Here is a 19,069-nt window from a genome sequence, read left to right as displayed (position 1 = left end):
AAAGCTTCTCCCTATGGCCCCCTTTGTTTGCACCTGCTGGAAATCGACAGAACAGGAAACCTACTTCATTAAAAAAGATATGGCATTTTGAAAGAGAGTTTAGTTTAGCTTAAAGGGTTAATAAAAGTACACGGAAGGTAGGCAGTCAGCTTAATTATTAATTACGTCACTGAATTCTTCCCTTTGAAAAATACTAAGCAAATTTAAAATTCCAAATTTCAAATTCAGTTCAAGTTTTCATTTCTCTGATTGCTACAGTAGAACCTTTCGGTAACGGACACTCATTGGACCAAACATTTTGTCCGCTAACGGGGAGTGTCCGCTTAGCAGGAGGTACGATATACTGTGAAACCGCGTTTATACGACTCTCACATTTATACGACGTTTGGCTCCGATCGCAATTAGTTCCTATACATTTAAATGTTAAAATGCATATGTCACTGTGTGTAAAAGTGATAGACCGTGATTATGCATAATCACCAACTGTCTCAATATAAAGAAAGCTTGATTTGAAATTTCACTGCATCTTTCCATCACTTTCACTTCCGATTATGCATAATTCCCAAATAAAAATGGAAAGTTTGATAAATATGGAAAAGTTTATAACCTTTCTTCTCTTCATTAAACCAATAAATTATTTTCACCCGTACATCTGCACTACGCGTATTTCGCAATACAAATTGAATTAAATTAAATTAAGTGTGAAGAAGATAAAAACATTCATAGCAACATTATTAATCTTGTAATGTTGGCTTTCTTCCCATGTATCAACATGTGCAAGCAAAACTAACATCACCATTTGGAATCACCATCCTGGACCGTAGTTATGATCGTTAATGAAATATTGATTGCTGGATAACCATATTTACCAACACGAGCCCGGGGTTATACATAATCACCGTAGAGTATGATAACTTCTCGATTAATGGAAAAAAATTAATAAATTAGAATTTTGGAAAAAAAATTGGAGTTTGATTGTACTGTCCGCTATCCAGCGTGTCCTCAAACGGGGAGTGAAATACATTTAAGTCCTATACAACGGGACCGGGGATGATAAAAGTGTCCGCTGACGGGAGGTATTCGTTAGAATCATCCAAATTTATATCATTCGAATTTTCAAAAAAATATTGGATTTTCTCTGATTTTGCTATCCGATATCCAGAATACAAATACAAATACCACGCCAGCCTCCTCTAACAGGGAGAATGTCCTCTAACAGGGAGTGAAATACATAAAAGTCCTATTACACGGGACCAGGGTTTCAGAAAAGTGTCCGCTAACGGGAAATGTGCGTTAGTGGGAGGTTCCACTGTATATGCTATATTTTTCTTATTTAGCATTTCAAGAAAGTGACACTGTCGTAGCCGAAATTCCCTACCCGTGTGTGATCATTTATCACATTTTACTTCATATCATATCATTTACTTTAGAATATACCGTAAAATTTAAATTTCCCCCTGGAATTATTCGCGAAACATCCAACATATCTGCCATAATTATGACAAGCAGATAATAAGTCTATTTATTAGGGAATGGTAAATATTATTTCAAAATAATTCATAATATAAGGCTAAAACTGTACCAAACTAAAAAGACAGAAAAAACAAACAAACTCGTGGAATTTATTTATTAATTTAACTACATATGCCATAAATTTCAATTTTAATTTAGATAAACTGTTCAAGAAATATCTACATAATATTGTCCATAATTTCGAGCCAACGAGAATTTAATGAGTTTCTTTATAGAGACGAAATAAGTAAAATGAAATTTTCTCTGTTTGTTTGTTCGGTTTTGCTTCTTGGAAATGAAAAGTATCAAATTTTTTTAATTTAATTAAAATTCTTGATGAGATTCTGCGAAAGAAAATTAAAATCCCCTCTGGTTCTTCTCCTTTCTGTCGTTGCAGAGTGAATTAAATTACAAAGTATGCATATGAAAGTATTCAAATCGAGTAATTTTTTGTTGTTGTTTCTGGAGACAAAATAAATGTCAAAACAAATTTAATGTAATTAAGTATGAAAAACAAAATTAATTTACTTTTTGGTTCATTTAAAATATATTTTTTTTTCATTTAAATACTTCTCATCTTTTTATGCGATGATTAAAGTATTTAGTTATTATTATTATTATTACTACTATTGTGTATTTGATATACATTATTTGTATATTATATTTATTATTATTTATTAGTTATATATTATTATCATTAGTTATATATTATTATCATTAGTTATATATTATTATCATTAGTTATATATTATTACTATTGTATTAGGTGCAATACCCATATCGTGTATTATTGCGAATTATTATTATTAATATCTCTCTCTCTCTCATCTCGTATTCCAGTAAATCAGAAGTATTTAACCTTTCTCCCAGTCGCGAGCAATGAACGCCAGAACTTTGCCACTTTCTCCCAGTCGCGAGCACGAAATCGGACACGAACATCGAGCACTCTGGGTTCTTCAAGGAGCACCATGGTGCTCGCGAGTAACGGGTTGAAGATACCTGCTATAAATAAATGCGCACATGTTTGTATTTACGGAATGAAAATTATACAGGGTACGTACTTGATTCCCTTTTCCGCATTTTAACTGGAAAACTGTCGATCCTAGACGCGTACTTCCAGTTAGAAAAGTTATCATCATTCGATCATTTTTAACGCACCACGGTCATTTTCTGCAAACGAGGGCTAATTAGACCGGGACCTACAATTTATTGCCGATTCCGGACGGCAGCCTTTTTTATACTCATCGAGGGGGTTGGTGCGCTATAACCCCTTGGTGTGAGACTCCTTGGGATGGCAATCTTTTTCTGTGGTCATGTCGCCGTTTTTGTTGTACCCCTGAGTCAGGAAAGTTTTCTGACTACGACGATGCTTGTATCGAACTCGCGACATCTCTAAAAACATCGTTTGGTACCTATCGAGTATCTTATCGACAAGGGCTACCGCGTGCCCCCTAGAAAAGTTATCCAAATAACGTGCAGTACGTCATTCATGTTGCAATGGGTTGTATATTTATGAAAATAAAGAATCGTTCGATCTAAAATCATACCTCGTCCTTCATGCGAGATCGTCCTGTATGAGAGTCAAGACGGTAATTAAGTTCATTTAATTCTTAAATTTACGAAGTTTCTCTAAGAGTTTGAATTCCCAAATTCATTCAAAAAATAATAATATTTTGCTGTTGGAAATCTTTCTGTGAAGAAAACCCTCTATCCCTACCTTACCCATGTTAAATTCAACTCACTTTACGTGATTTCGTCTCACGCGATTATTTTGCTGTGAACCAATTAATCGCGTGAAGCGAGGGATGCGTGTACTCATTACACGATCCGCTGAATTCAACGTTGGAATCGTTAACGTTTATCAACGATTCGAATTTGCAGAACGTTGAGCCTTCCATTGATATGGGAACTGAACGATTCCTTCGGGCTAGTGGTGTTTCCCGGACCGTCCTCTTCAAGATCACTTACTTCACCTGGTCCAAGCGAACAAAATGATTTTCCATTCCTCGCCATGTTTACACAAATCCTTTGATATGTCTCTGAAATGTCCTTAGGGATGGATGTACTCCATAAATTATAAACGTGATTGATTAATTTCTACATGGCATGGAATAATTTCATAAGATTATTATAAATTCGTCGACTTTCCAAGGAATGATTTTGGCAACAACCAAAAATTAATGATTGCGATCCATGAGATATACTCTGAAAAATTTTGAGGAAAATAGATATGTACAGGGTGCACCACCAACTCCTCGCACCGCAAATTACTGGCGTACCTTTGGTCCTATAGGCATACTTTCAATTATAAATGCATCCAAATAAAGTGTAGAACTCAGATACGTCATTCTTGTAGCAAGGGGTTGTATAGTTATTAAAATAAAAAAAAAATTAACTCTTTATACGGACACCCATTCCTAAAAAACCCCAATAAGAAAGATTCTGCTCTGTTTGCCCTGAGGCCAACAAAAGAAAAATCCACGTTTCTATGTGTAATATTCGCTGAATATTCTAAAAATGAAGTCCAAAAAATCTTTGAAAATGAGGTGAGGAACAGCATTGACTAACAGCCAACGCTTCTTTACCTCATTTATTCTGTTTTTAGTCCCCACGATTTTGAATTCAAATACCTCCAGAGATAATATATTGCACTTTGGAAACGTCCAATTTTTTCGTTGACCTCAGGTGAGACAGAGCCACAGCTCTTTCATTGGGTATTTCAGCACAGGGTGTCCGTATAAAAAGAATTTTTTTTAAATAACTGTAAATAAAACCCCCTTACACCATGAATAATGCATTTGCATTCTATATACACGTTATTTAAATACTTTTTTCTAATTGGAAGTATGACTCTACGATCTGCGGTTCACCAGTGGCATGCGGAGCGTGCTAGTGACTACGCACCCTGCGCATAAAAATTATTGTCTGTGTGGTGGATCGAAAAGTATAGGAAAAAAAATTTTTTTCGAAATTACTTTTAGCTTGGGGGGGGGGCAACTTGTGTCTTGAGTATATTAGTGTGTGTATTTTTTTTTATTGAAACCATTCATATCTTCCGGTGCCCCAAGCGCCCCAAAAAATTAACATTAAAATTGACATTTTCATGAAAAAATTTCTTTAAAATTACGTATGGCGGGGGGGTAGGAAAGTTGTAACGTATATATATTTTGCACAATTTTTTTATTGAAATCCACTCTTCCTGAATCTTCTGGTGACCAAGTGCCCCAAAACTAGGTAAATTTTCAGTAAAATTCATGAAAAAGAAATTTTTGAAATTACTTTGGCGTTGGGTGGAAAAGCTCTGTTTTGGATGTATTAGTTTACAGGATTTTTTTTATTGAAATCAATTCATATCTCCCGGTGCCCCAAGCGCCCTAGAAAAGTTTAAAAATTGAAATTTGTATTTAAAAAAAAATCGAAATTGCTTTTGGCGATGGGTGGGAAAGCTGTGTCTTGGATATATTAGTCGGCATAATTTTTTTATTGAAATCAATTCATATCTCCCGGTGACCCAAGCGCCCCAAAAATAGTTAGAAATACTTTTACGAAATGTATTAGAAATTGTAAATTAATGAAAAACGTTTATACATTTTGCAATGTATTCACGTATTAAAGTATAAACTTATAAATAATAATAATTTTATAATATAATACATGAAGCATAAATTTAAAAATCAAAGCGATGAATCATAAAACTTATAAAAATTTAACTTATATAATGACATTCTTAATTGTATTAATCTAAATTTCATATTTATGGCTTCAGCGATTTCGGCTCAGTGATAATTCTCCAAATAACCTTACAACCCCTATTCCTAACGGAGGAGGGTCTAAATTTTGGAAAATCCCTTGTCAGTGAATCTGTACATTACAATACGGAAATACTGCTCAAATTAATACGAACCCCCTTGAACCCCCCCCCCTTATGTCCCCCCTTAGCGGTCGAATTTCAAAAATTCCTCTCGCAGTCATTCTACCCAAATTTCACGACGAGCTTCAGGAGTTTTGGCTTGGCGTGATTTCCTATGAACCCCACGTTCTTGACCGCCTTGGGGGTGGAATTTAGAATGAAACCCTTCTTCTAGCAAAGAGGATAAACATGGATATGTGGTATAGTTGAAGTAGATTCTCTCAACTATGGTTCGTAAGCGGTTTATAACATGAAATATATGATGGACTATAGTTGGGACTTCATAACACAACTATGGTCCAAAATTTAATTTTTAAACAAATCCATATTTGAGCTACTTAAGAAATAAAAAAATGTTTAACATTTAATGCTTGATCTTACTACAGTCAATATCAGAAAAAAAAAATTTTTGAATGGCTTGAATACAGAGGCTATGATGATTAATCTAGAAAATGGTGTTATTTTGGACCATAGTTGCGTGACATTACGGATTGGTTCTTTGGTGTCAACAATGACTTCTGCAATGCCTACTTTGGTTTCCCGTGGTTCCCAAACAATGCGTTTTAGAATTTTTTATGGTTGGTTTTGCAATGGTTTTGTCATTTTTCTAATACTGTCAATACTAGAATATGGAGAAAACCCGGGCAGCACCGGGTGTATTTGATAGTAGATTATAAAAGCATTGTAAAAAATGCCACACGTACATACCAGTAACACTAAAATATAACACTGTAACGAGAAATCTCTCACTTGAATTAGTAAAATACGCAATTAAAGTTTGAAATAAGCCTCGTCAATACAGGGCGTTTTATGTGCTGATGTCGTCCGCTAAAAGAAATATCAGGATCTGATGACAAGTATCAGGGCCTTATCAAAAGTATTAAACCGCAGCATCTCCGAGACCAAGTCCACTGAGCCAAGGCGGCAAGCGCGATCAACAATGATGAAACAGCCTTTATTATAATATAATTAACGCTAATTATATATATAAAGTAAGCTGAAAACAGTGCCATAATATACAGCTAATAACGAAAATTTCAGTACATTAATTATGTTAGCACAATGCAACTTAAATACCTCCTGATGCTACATTACCCCACACCAACTGCGGTCGTACCTTATTCGGCCATATACAGTAATTTACTACAGATCGTGGGTTAGAAATGAAAGCGCCATCTACTAGTGGCCGCCACAGGTTCAGTAGGGAAAGAACTTGCTATCTGCATTCTTCCCCAGGAACGAACCAGCAGACCTGATGGTAGTCTTCACGGTGAAAGACGAGCATATTACTACTGCACCACTTGGGTGCGCAATACATAGTGATGATGTGGACTACTAACATCAGAAAACGTAGAGAAGAAAAATATTACAGACGGGGTGGCAACGTAAACCTTATCCATTGCTATCCCGGAATTATCAACATGTATATCAGCCAATGTCACTCAAAAATAAATGTTAAAGGTGATAAAATGCTTCTTTCATGGGCGTGTCATCATCATCATCATGCTTTGAAATACTACTGCTATCCCCCAATAATGGAATTGCCCTTTTCACGTATATAATGGTCAACGGGAGTCTTAAAATAACCATTGTATGGAAATTTTGGCTCCGATATTTTCTGTATTTGAAAAAAAAATGAAGATAGAGGGTAATGTATAAATATTAATCATCATAAGAAGGGTTTTTTTCGGGGTTACCCATTCCCATCATGCAATATGGCGACTAGACCATGCACGGGTATAAAATAAAATAAGAGGATCCGCATGGCAATGATCCAAGTTTCAATTGCTCGCACGCGTTTTGTCGAAAACTCCCATTTTGCGTGTGTGTTTGTGTGGCATCCCCGCCCTATATCGTGGAGAAAAATAAGTATCTTATTCCTTGGTCTCTATCGAAGCGTTAACGTTCTGGGAAACGTGATTTTGGTGGCCTGCAGCGCTTGTACTCACACGATGTGCAATTTTTGCTTCAGAAAAAACACATTATACCACCCCCCCCCCCCAAAAAGAATTGACTATTATCAGCATTATTGAATATTACTAAATTTCTTCAACTACCCAGTACTTGGTCCTGAAAATTTAGATTTCGATTCAGTTTATTTTTTAGTTATTCTATCTAAAAGCTTTCATGATTGGTTACAACGATACTTATAACGTCAATTTTTGGTGGTTCCGGTAAACCCTTGGCCCGCGGGCAAAATTTGGCTCTCCGAGCTTTTTGGTGTGGCCCGCTGTCCATTTTTAGAAATTGGATCCTATCCCCACCCCAACACCACCGTTCCTGCAATTTAAACATATTCAAGAAATCAAGTCTCACTTTATAGCTAAAGCATTGTGTACCAAAGAGAGCACGCGTTGCTCTTCTTTGCACCACCTCAACAAAGATTATGTCCCTATGTAGACATGTTCTCAAAAAGCTTACGGCACACTCCAGGCCAGGACGAAGTTAGCTTCGTTAAAGTATTAAATTAGGAGAACTTGAAGAGACTTTTTTTTAAGAATGAAACCGACCATTATATTCGCATTTTTGAGCACCGCTAAGCAATGTTCAAAAAACCTAAGCAGCACGTCAATAAGAATTCCCAAATCGATGACCCCGTTGCATCCGGGATACTAATACTATTGAACTAGTAAGTAAATACAAGGCTGGTCGAATCAAAATGAGTGAGAATGAACTTACCCACATTGAAGGTCATGCTCCATTCATTAGCCCACGCTGCAATCATATTCAAGTTCCTCTGGACTATCTCCCCCCTATCGCTTGAATTCCCGACTACCCCCCATTAGCTTCACGTGATCTACGATTTTGCTAACAATCCCATCGATACCCTGATAGTTTATCGATAAAAAATGAAAAAAAATTAAGGGCACAAGGACACATCCTTGAGGAATTCCACTTGTGACGTCTGCTCAAACAGAAAAATTCCCGTTCACCATAGCCCGCTGTGACCTATCTCTCAACCACACTATTCTATCCAACTCAACAAGTTGCCCGGAATCCCAGTCTCATGTAAATGCATCAAGTATTTACCATGTTGGATCCGAAAGAATACCTTCTGGAAATCACGGTAAACAACATCGACGTTTTTGCCTTTTTCCAAAGCCTTGAGTTGAGCCCGTCATGAGTTGCCTTTTTATAATGATTTCCAAAATTTTCAAGAGGGAGTTCGTGCAACTCACTGAACAATAAGTAGTCACGATTTCTCTACTACCATTTTAAATATCGGAACCACCTTAGCAAGCTACCAATCTCCTATTACGATACCCTCAGCAACACTTTTCTAAACCTATGCAACTGCTCCCCAACAGTTCATTGGTACATTCCCTAAGTACCCTACGATAAATATCATCTGGTCCTGGGGCTTTGCTTACACATATATTTTTTAGAAGTTTCAGGACATCTACATCATCCTCTTGAATATCGTTGACAACTTTATCACCTTATGATATACCTAATCTTTTGGATAGCACTTTCTCTATCAAAAACTGACGCGAAAAAGTCATTGAAAGCACTATACATGTCCACATTGCTCTCTATCCTTGATTCTTCTATCGTGGGGAGGGGGGCGCAACTGTCTCCTCACATACGTTATTGGCATACTTGGAAAATGATTTTCGGTCGGCGCGAATGTTATCTGTCAACCTAGATTCAATTTCGTTTTTACTTCCCTAATCACCTTCTTCAATGCCCTTGTTGTTACAAAAAATGATGAGCGGACACCTATGCCACTTTTACACTCTATACTAACTCCTTTTATTGTCCAGATAAACGTTACGCACTTTTTCCGTGAACAGAAGGGGTGCGACAAACAAACGCGGTTTTTGTGAACAAAGGTTATGACGTCATGCAAAAATAGAGGATAGTTTGCCTGAAATTCTTCCCATTGGCTTACCACACTAACTGACTCCAACCAGTTTTTGAAAATTCCCGCAAACGTTTCTCCCAAACGATCAAAGTTGGTTCTACGAAAGCAAGGAATAATTCTTCTGTTATCAAATTTACTGGAAGAAAAGTTACACACAAAACTAACTACATGGTGATGACTGGAAAAAATGTTATACCCTCCCTGAAACATGCTTAACAAGATCTTCGGAACTAGTGATAACGAAATACAAGATAGAAGTGTACCCCCCTAGTAGTTTCTGATACCTGCTGATAGAAGAAATTATCGAGCACCAAATTGAGAGAGCGTTTCTCAATTTGATCTCTAGTCAATAGGTTCTCCTAATTGATATCCAGGTAACTGAAATCGCCTTATATAGGAACCCTCCTATGCTTACACAATATGAAGGAAAATTCCTCATGAAGTTTGAAGACGTAGTTCGGATCCTCATCAGGTGTAATATGACAAACTCCTAGCATAAGCTCATGACGCTTTTTTTTTCCAAGTTCAACCCATGTAGTTCCAATATCACTACTCTGTCTTTTACACTCTCGAACCTGCAAACATGATTTCATGTAAATCAAGACTTCGCCCCCCCTTTCCTGCCAGATCTATTCCTAAAAAAAGTATCGTATCCTGAGATGTGTAAGAAAGATTCAACCCCATCGCTTACCCAAGATTCCTTAATGACTACAAGGTCAAGGCCTTCCACAGCTATCATAGTTTCTAAAAAAATTGTATTATTACCCAAGCTCCTGGCGTTCATTTGCACACATTTTAATTTACCCTGTGATTTAGTGTCAATCGAAATGCCATCAAATCAGAATTAAAATTCTATCAAATCAGAATTAAAATTCTATCAAATCAGAATTAAAATTCTATCAAATCAGAATTTAAATTCTATCAAATCAGAATTTAAATTCTATCAAATCAGAATTTAAATTCTATCAAATCAGAATTGGGTAATTCCACGTCTACACTATTGTTAATATAATCAACTAACCCACATTCCCGCCCACCTGGTTAGGGAGAAAAAAACCTGGCCTTAGCCAATCGGAAACTTCCCAGACTCTTTCCTATTAAGGTGAATTCCAACCCAACGAAGCCATCAGTGAAATCGGGAAGCTCTGAAAACGTGACCGCAAGAGAGGAGAAAATGACCTTCAGGCCTGGGTTGAAATGCTCCGTTAAATTCCCCCGTCAATTATTATCATTAACTAACCCACATTCCCGTGTATCTGGTCTGGGAGTAAAAAGCCTACACATGTGGTAGCTACGAACACATCGACGACCTCACATCGGCTTACAGAATAGCTGAATCCGCAGAGCATCATTACTGTCCCTTACTCACATAAGGAGCCCTCAGACATCAATCACTGCGAGTCAAAAAACATAAAAAATTAGATAAAAGGAACATATACAAAACATCACCACATTCCGTAGTCAGTATAAATGACGCTATCTGCTACTGCAATATAAAAAGACAACGACTTGAATGCTGTGGCAACTGAAAGTTTTAACAATGGAGAAGCACTTACAATACGAAAGTGATTTTCAAAAAATAGACTTACACTGATTGGCTTCTGGGCCCACCACATAATCCTTTAAAAAATGCAGAATTTTAAGAAATCGCCCAAAACATTTTCACCGTTTGTATATTTCAAATTCCGCATTAATTCAAGGTTTTATTCATGATGCTGCATTTTCTCTGTCGGTTGCATCATATGGCAATCAGGTTGTAGAGACGGTATCCTCTCACGCAAAATCTCGAAATAGTTCTTTGAAAACTCTCACAAGTGTTACAAACGTTCAATTTCTCCTCGATAAGCCACCGTGTGAGAATTATATAACATTTCAGAGCGGGCTGCGCAGAAATAAAAAAAACATTCATGTGACACACTCTTCAGGGCATGAATATTGCATCACGGTGGAGTCGCTGGATATCGGAGCACTCAACGGGTGGTAGTAAAAAGCAAAAGAATGGAGTTCGCTCTGAAGTGATACGATCTTTTTCTTTTTTTTACCAACCGTCAGTGATGTCACATACACCAGAGATATCTGTCGAAAGCTTGTAGAGGGACTCAAAGTGTGGACATCAAAATTCAAAACTTATACCGTTAAAGTGGTATCTCTCTTCAGCCTGAAGGCGCTGCAACGTTCGAATAACTACAGTTAGGGTTTTTTTTTCCCCTGAAATGTCCGACCGAAATTTATTATTTCTTCAGAGTGGCTGCACATCAGAGCATGGCGTCATAGGTGTTGTTTTATTGAGTTTTTAGTTGTTTTTTTTTTTTTTTTGCTTAACAGCATAACTTTATACAGCGTACAGCAAGTTTCCCAACTTCGAGTCGCAAACGCGAGCGCATCTCCCCGTTAAAGTCTCGCCACAGAGAGCAACAGACATAATGTACAGTTATTCAATCATTACAATTCACGCATAGTTGGAAAAAATGATGAGAAATGGAAGAATCGCACGTAACAAGTATTACGCAGAAACAAACTTTACTTTAGGTTTACAACACATACACGCAAATTACGGCATGCACCAATTCGTCAGAAATTTCTCAGAGAAATGTGTACGAGGTGCATGTATGGTAAAGTAGTAGTAGTATACGCCAAGTGTGTGCTCAACCTTGAGGACATCGTGGGCCACTTAATTGAGTGATCTGGAATAGCATCGTAGGTTACTTATGATACCTGCAAATGTGACGTTTCTGGGATTCTTTTCCCTAATTAATTCTGAACTCATATCCATTTGCTGGGATATTTTCTCTCATTAATTCTGAATTTTGATCAATTCTGTGATTTTTTTTCTCTCATTAATTCTGAATTATTTCAATTCCGGAACTTTTTATTCCCTCATTAATTCTAAATTCTCATCAATTCGGGGATTTGTTCTCTCATTGATTCTGAACTTTCATCCATTCTAGAACTTTCATCCATTCTAGAACTTTCATCCATTCTAGAACTTTTTCTCTCATTAATTCTGAATTTTAATCAATTCTGGGATTTTTTTTCTCTGATTTATTCTGAATTTTCACTGGTAAATTGCTATTTTTCAGCATCTCTGCATATTTTGTGGTAACGCATGAATCTTTGAATGCCGATTCCCTCCCCCGTCACAAAAGTTATAAAATCAGGGTGAAGGAGACCCGAAATTAATTTCGCCCTGGGCCCTCGCATCTGCTAAGAGTGGGCCCTGGATATTACCGAATTTATTCGTTTTTATTTGTCCAGAGAGTGTATAGGTACACTCTAACTTAATGGGTCTTGTAATACTCTAGTAACCAAACATAAAATGATAACTAGTTATACGTGTGTCCGGAATGATAACAATGGAAAATCTACGGGACCATGTATCTCTTGTCCCGTTTTTGTTATTTCTTCTTCTTCTTTTTTGATCTCGATACACTGTCACCATTCCTTATTCATCCGCCATTTATCTCTGTACCGATAAGTAACTTTACACGAAGCGGATTACGAGGAAAGAAATGTTATGTCGCGAGCTAAATCTTCCCTCATACTCGTACTCGTTCGATATCCACCCTGTGTCACGCAATCTCCGGAACATTTTACCCTCCACCGTAATTTTTTTTTTTTTCCTCCCTCTAAGCGCCGGGTTGTCCAGCCCCGGGACGAAAGAGAGGGAAAGAAACAAAATCACGTGATCCGTTCACGCGACTTTTCTCCAACAGGAAAAAAAGAGAGAAATAACTGGATCACGCATGGCATCTCTGCAGACATTACCAGAAAATGGAATAAAAATAAAACAGTGGATATTATCTTTGAAGTGCCCGCTGGTTGCTACAGACGCGTTGGTAAGGGGAATTTTTTGGCCGCAGTCCTAGATACTAGACTGGCCGCGATCGGTAAAACCCGGCGCCAGTTCACCTTGTCCTAGTCTCGAATTACTCCTGAAACCCTAATTCCGGTCCTGGTTTTTTTTCCTCTCCCCCCCCCCCACCCCCATTCTCCTTATCCCATTTTAGTGTTTCCTCCGGCATTTCACTCAAAGACGAAGCTCAGTGTGCAAGGATATCCGTCCAGTGAATCCCTCTCTAAGACCATGTTTGTGACACGTTTCGACTTGAAGTATCCGAGGTTTGGTGTCGGATAATATGATGCATCGGAATCAATGGACTTCATGTGATCTTGTATAGGTTCTTGTGTCGTGTTTTTCTTGTGTGGTGGAATGTAAAGAAAATTATGAGCAATCCTATCCCGGATGCCTGATTTGCCTCGTTGTGACCGTTTTGCCCCGAGAAGTGCCCTTTAAGAGGTTATTCTTTGATCTGTATAGAGATACAAAACGAACATTTTTGGACTGGAGTTGTATTGAAAAATGTGTGTGACTGTGTGAAGAATTAGTGACTTGGACTATGGAATAGACTAGCCTGGACATCTAAGTGAAGTTTACCGTGAAAAAATTGCGAAATCGAGGGGAAAAAAATTTGTTTTCCTCAAAAAATACTGAATTCTTGAAGAAAATAATTTAAAAAAAATCAAACTAGATAATAAATTAAATGGTAAATTAAGTAAATTCAATTAAGTAACAAACCAAATAGGACAAATTAAATAAAAATAAATTAAATGAAATAATTTAAAAAAAATTAGATATTTAAAAAGTAATTCAAATAAAAATTAGAAATATCAAAAAATATTTTTTGTTTGTTTCCTTTTTTTTTTATAATTTTCACAAAAACCAATTAATTTAATTTTGAAAATTGAAATTTTTGTAATTTTCTATAACTACAAAAATTATAACTTTTTTGGATATATGAGAATAAAAAAAAAATTAATAATATCTTTTATTTAAATTGACTCTCTTGAAATAATAAAATTTTCAAACAACAATCGTGAATGAATAAATTCATTGAAAAAATTTGTATGTTATACAAAAAAATTCGGTTAAGAAGAGTAAGTGATATTCATAGATAATTAATTAATACTATTATTCGAATATAAATTTCAAAATTCAAAACAAAGAAAAATAAATAACCCCAAAAAAAAGAGAAGAAAAAATTGTGAGGCAAAAAATAAAATTTAAGAGAAAAATTGGATGAGGACCGATTACGGATAAAAGGACCAAGAAAAAAAAATTAATTAATTAATTACTTAATCGCTCTTGTTCACGTCTTGAATGACGTGAAACATTGCAGCAGAATTCAAGTAAAAATTACAAAAAAAAAAAAATTTCGAAAATTTCAATTCAGGCATTAATTTTCTATATCCGTTAATTTTATTAACGAGAATATTTAGAGATTAAAAGGCCTTTGTTTAAGACAATCACTGCCTCAACAAATATATTTCCCCTAAAATTGTATACATATTTATTTATTGTATTGCTATATATACAGATATTTTCAACGGAATATCTTTCGAAAAAATTTCCAAAAAAAAATTATACTGCGCATATTTGAAGCATAGATATTTTTAGAAGCTTTATATACAAGACTATTATTATCAATAATAACAATAACAAGGATATATATACGGCCCTGAAGGATAATCATTAAAGTCAGTAGTCAAGATGACCGTGGCCAAGAATGGACTTGAGAATAAGAACAGAAATGCCATACCTTACAGGTAAGGGGAATGAAAACCTTCATATATGATACTCAGAAATTTGCCGAACAATTTATAAATTTTTTGGCGATTTCTCTTTCAGAATATATTCGAAAATTTATTACATTTTCGCGTATCGATTAATCGTGTACTTATTGTTTCTCTGCCAGAATATTTTGGAGATTAACAACCACGATAATTAAATTACAAACGGAAGCAATATGTGTATGAATGTTACGGTGGAAACGTGATAAAGCGGTTATTATGCATATTTATCAAGCATTTTGGTAAGTTTGAGATATTTCCCTCAATAACTTTTACCGGTGGTTCTGCACAGTATCAAAGTGTCGTTAGTAAATTTGATAAATTTCTCTAAATTTATCACTTTCACCGGTTATAATGACCAAGTACACATAGTACCCAAGCGTCGTTGGTAAATTTAATAAGTACGGAAAAATTATCACGTTTACCGGTGATTATGCATAATACCCAATCGCCGCGTCGTTGACAGACATGATAAATCGTATGATATACTAGATGATATATGGTCGAATCCAGTTATAACGAACTCCAAGAGACCAGAGAAATAACTTTGTTACAACGAAATTTCCTGATAAAGGACTTCTGGGTATTTGCATTGTCGCTATGTAAACATATCTGGGGGATTTGAAAATTGTTCGTTAAAACGAGATATTCGCTATAACGGAATTCGTTAAAACGGGATTCAACTGTAGTATACGTGATAATTCATGCATGTACTGTATCATGATATCGGGATACGATCGTAAAATGTGTTATCGTTACATTGGGGCAATATTGTGAAATTTTTTATCGTTATATTAGAGTACTGTCATAAAATTTGTTATCGTTATATCGGGGTCCGACTATATTCATCATACATACTGGACTCATTTGTTTTGTTTTTTTGTATTTATCGAATTCACCAACTACATTAGGGCATTACGCATAATCACAGATCAAGGCGATAAATTTCAAGTATTTGTCAAACTCACCAACGACACTTGGTTATTATGCATAATCTCCGGCAACACTGATATTTTTTTCAGTATTTATCGAACGCGTGGGTATTACGCATATTCGTCAGTAAAAGTGATAAATTTATTAAACTTACCAAGACGATTGATAATTATTCATAATAACCGTAACCGATTTATCACATTTACCATAATATATGTTTCAGTTTGTTTTTCTTTTTCGCACAGAAATTAGTTGGAATTTAAATTTATTAGATACAAATATTTTATGGAGGAAATGATGGAATGTTACAGAATGTCTAAAAGATACAAAGTCGGAAAAATTATTTCTTTAAATATCACAGAATTTAAAAAGTGGAATTCAATTGGGAAATCCCTTTTCATCCCTTTACTTTAAGCAAGTAACTTCAATTACAGCACACTGTATCACGGATATTTTTCTGAATTTTTGCCAATTTCAACTGGAATTTTTATATAAGTTGCACTGTACATCTACTACTTCACCAAACACCAACTCTGGCCATATCGCTATATTACAATTTACTGCCATTAGTGAGATGGGTTGGAAATGAAGGCGCTGTCTATCGGTGGTCGCCTCAAGCTCGTTAGGGGAAAATATATTATCTATATTTTCTCTCGGTTTCGAACCCGGGACCGTTACAGCACTATACATCTGGCAACGATATAATGAAACAAATGAAATTGGTATTTCCTGCGCATGCGCAATAAAAAAGTATTTACTTAAAATGCAAATGTATAATCATGTAATTGACGAAAATTTCTAATGTAATTTATAATGTAATTTATAATGTAATGGACGAAAACTTATAATGTAATTGACGAAAATTTATAATGTTATTGACGAAAATTTATAATGTAATTGACGAAAATTTATAATGTAATTGACGAAAATTTATAATGTAATTGACGAAAATTTATAATGTAATTGACAAAAATTTATAATGTAATTTATAATGTAATTGACGAAAATTTATAATGTAATTGACAAAAATTTATAATGTAATTGACAAAAATTTATAATGTAATTGACAAAAATTTATAATGTAATTGACAAAAATTTATAATGTAATTGACAAAAATTTATAATGTAATTTATAATGTAATTGACGAAAATTTATAATGTTATTGACGAAAATTTATAATGTAATTGACGAAAAGTTATAATGTAATTGACGAAAATTTATAATGTAATTGACAAAAATGTATAATGTAATTGACAAAAATTTATAATGTAATTGACAAAAATTTATAATGTAATTGACAAAAATTTATAATGTAATTTATAATGTAATTGACGAAAATTTATAATGTAATTGACAAAAATTTATAATGTAATTTATAATGTAATTGACGAAAATTTATAATGTAATTGACAAAAATTTATAATGTAATTTATAATGTAATTGACGAAAATTTATAATGTAATTTATAATGTAATTGACGAAAATTTATAATGTAATTTATAATGTAATTGACGAAAATTTATAATGTAATTGACGAAAATTTATGATGTAATTTATAATGTAATTGACGAAAATTTATAATGTAATTGACGAAAATTTATAATGTAATTTATAATGTAATTGACGAAAATTTATAATGTAATTGACGAAAATTTATAATGTAATTGACGAAAATTTATAATGTAATTGACGAAAATTTATAATGTAATTGACGAAAATTTATAATGTAATTGACGAAAATTTATAATGTAATTGACGAAAATTTATAATGTAATTGACGAAAATTTATAATATAATTTATAATGTAATTGACGAAAATTTATAATGTAATTTATAATGTGATTGACGAAAATTTATAATGTAATTGACAAAAATTTAGGATTCCAAAATTGGGGAAAATTTAGGATTTTGGGATTGATAAAAATTTATAGTTACAAATTATAGTTAAGAAACTAGACTTAGTGAAGGAAAAATTCTGGAATTGATGAAAACTTATAATTCCAGAATTCAGGAAATTCAGGATATAATTTCAGAATTCAGGAAATTCAGGATTCCAGGATTGACGAAAATATATAGTTCCGAAATTAATGGAAATTTATAATTCCGAAATTAATGGAAATTTATAATTCCGAAATTAATAGGAATTTAGAATTGTGAAATTGATTAAATATTATGATATTCATTCAGTATATTATATATATAACTCATTGCAGGTATATAGCAATCGCATAAAACACTGAACTTCATAACCATCAAGATTTTTGAGATTTTTACATGAATGATTGTACAAGATGATACTATCCGAATAAGTTTAGAATATATTTTTTTTAATTTTGAAATTTTTGGATATTTTTTTCATAAAAATCTTTTTGAAATCATAAAACATTTTTACATTTTCATAAAGTCGGATAGAATTCAATTCCAGAAAAAATTCTGGAATTAATGAAATTTTGGAATCGATGAAAACTCGGAATTAATGATAGAAAAATTCTGGAATTTTTAAAATTTCAGAATAAATGAAAGAAAAAATTCTGTAATTGATGGAAATTAATAATTCTCTAATTGATGGAAATTTATAATTCTCTAATTGATGGAAATTTATAATTCTCTAATTGATGGAAATTTATAATTCTCTAATTGATGGAAATTTATAATTCTCTAATTGATGGAAATTTATAATTCTCTAATTGATGGAAATTAATAATTCTCTAATTGATGGAAATTTATAATTCTCTAATTGATGGAAATTAATAATTCTCTAATTGATGGAAATTTATAATTCTCTAATTGATGGAAATTTATAATTCTCTAATTGATGGAAATTGATAATTCTCTAATTGATGGAAATTTATAATTCTCTAATTGATGGAAATTGATAATTTTGATTGATAGAAATTGATAATTCTTTAATTGATTTAAATTTAGAACTCCAAAATCGACAAAAATTTAGAATTTCAAAATCGATAAAAATTTAGTATTTCAAAATCGATAAAAATTTAGAATTTCAAAATCGATAACAATTTAGAATTTCAAAATCGATAACAATTTAGAATTCCAAAATCGATAAAAATTTAGAATTCCAAAATCGATAAAAATTTAGAATTTCAAAACCGATAAAAATTTAGAATTTCAAAATCGATAACAATTTAGAATTTAAAAATCGATAAAAATTTAGAATTCCAAAATCGATAAAAATTTAGAATTCCAAAATCGATAAAAA

General features: G+C 33.7%; 1 protein-coding gene across 6 annotated transcripts in view; it reads left to right on the top strand.

Annotated features, from left to right (window-relative positions):
• Positions 1–19,069, top strand: part of LOC149071729 (potassium voltage-gated channel protein Shaker-like) — a 432,235-nt gene that overhangs the window by 215,937 nt on the left and 197,229 nt on the right. The window contains exon 1 of one of the 6 annotated variants that reach the window (XM_089248041.1): positions 14,148–14,891. The exons of the other annotated variants lie outside the window; for them this stretch is intronic. Coding sequence (XP_089104167.1) covers positions 14,836–14,891 — 56 coding nt within the window. The 5' untranslated portion in view covers positions 14,148–14,835. Of the gene's footprint in view, positions 1–14,147; positions 14,892–19,069 lie in introns of those variants that run through there. 6 annotated transcript variants of the gene reach the window in all.

The sequence above is a fragment of the Pholcus phalangioides genome, unplaced genomic scaffold (assembly GCF_987345545.1).
Source record: "Pholcus phalangioides strain wild (caught in Gottingen) unplaced genomic scaffold, Ppha-v1.0 ptg000018l_1, whole genome shotgun sequence".
Lineage (NCBI taxonomy): Eukaryota > Metazoa > Arthropoda > Arachnida > Araneae > Pholcidae > Pholcus > Pholcus phalangioides.
Note: the sequence above shows the minus strand (reverse complement) of the source record. Positions and strands in the feature narration are given on the sequence as shown.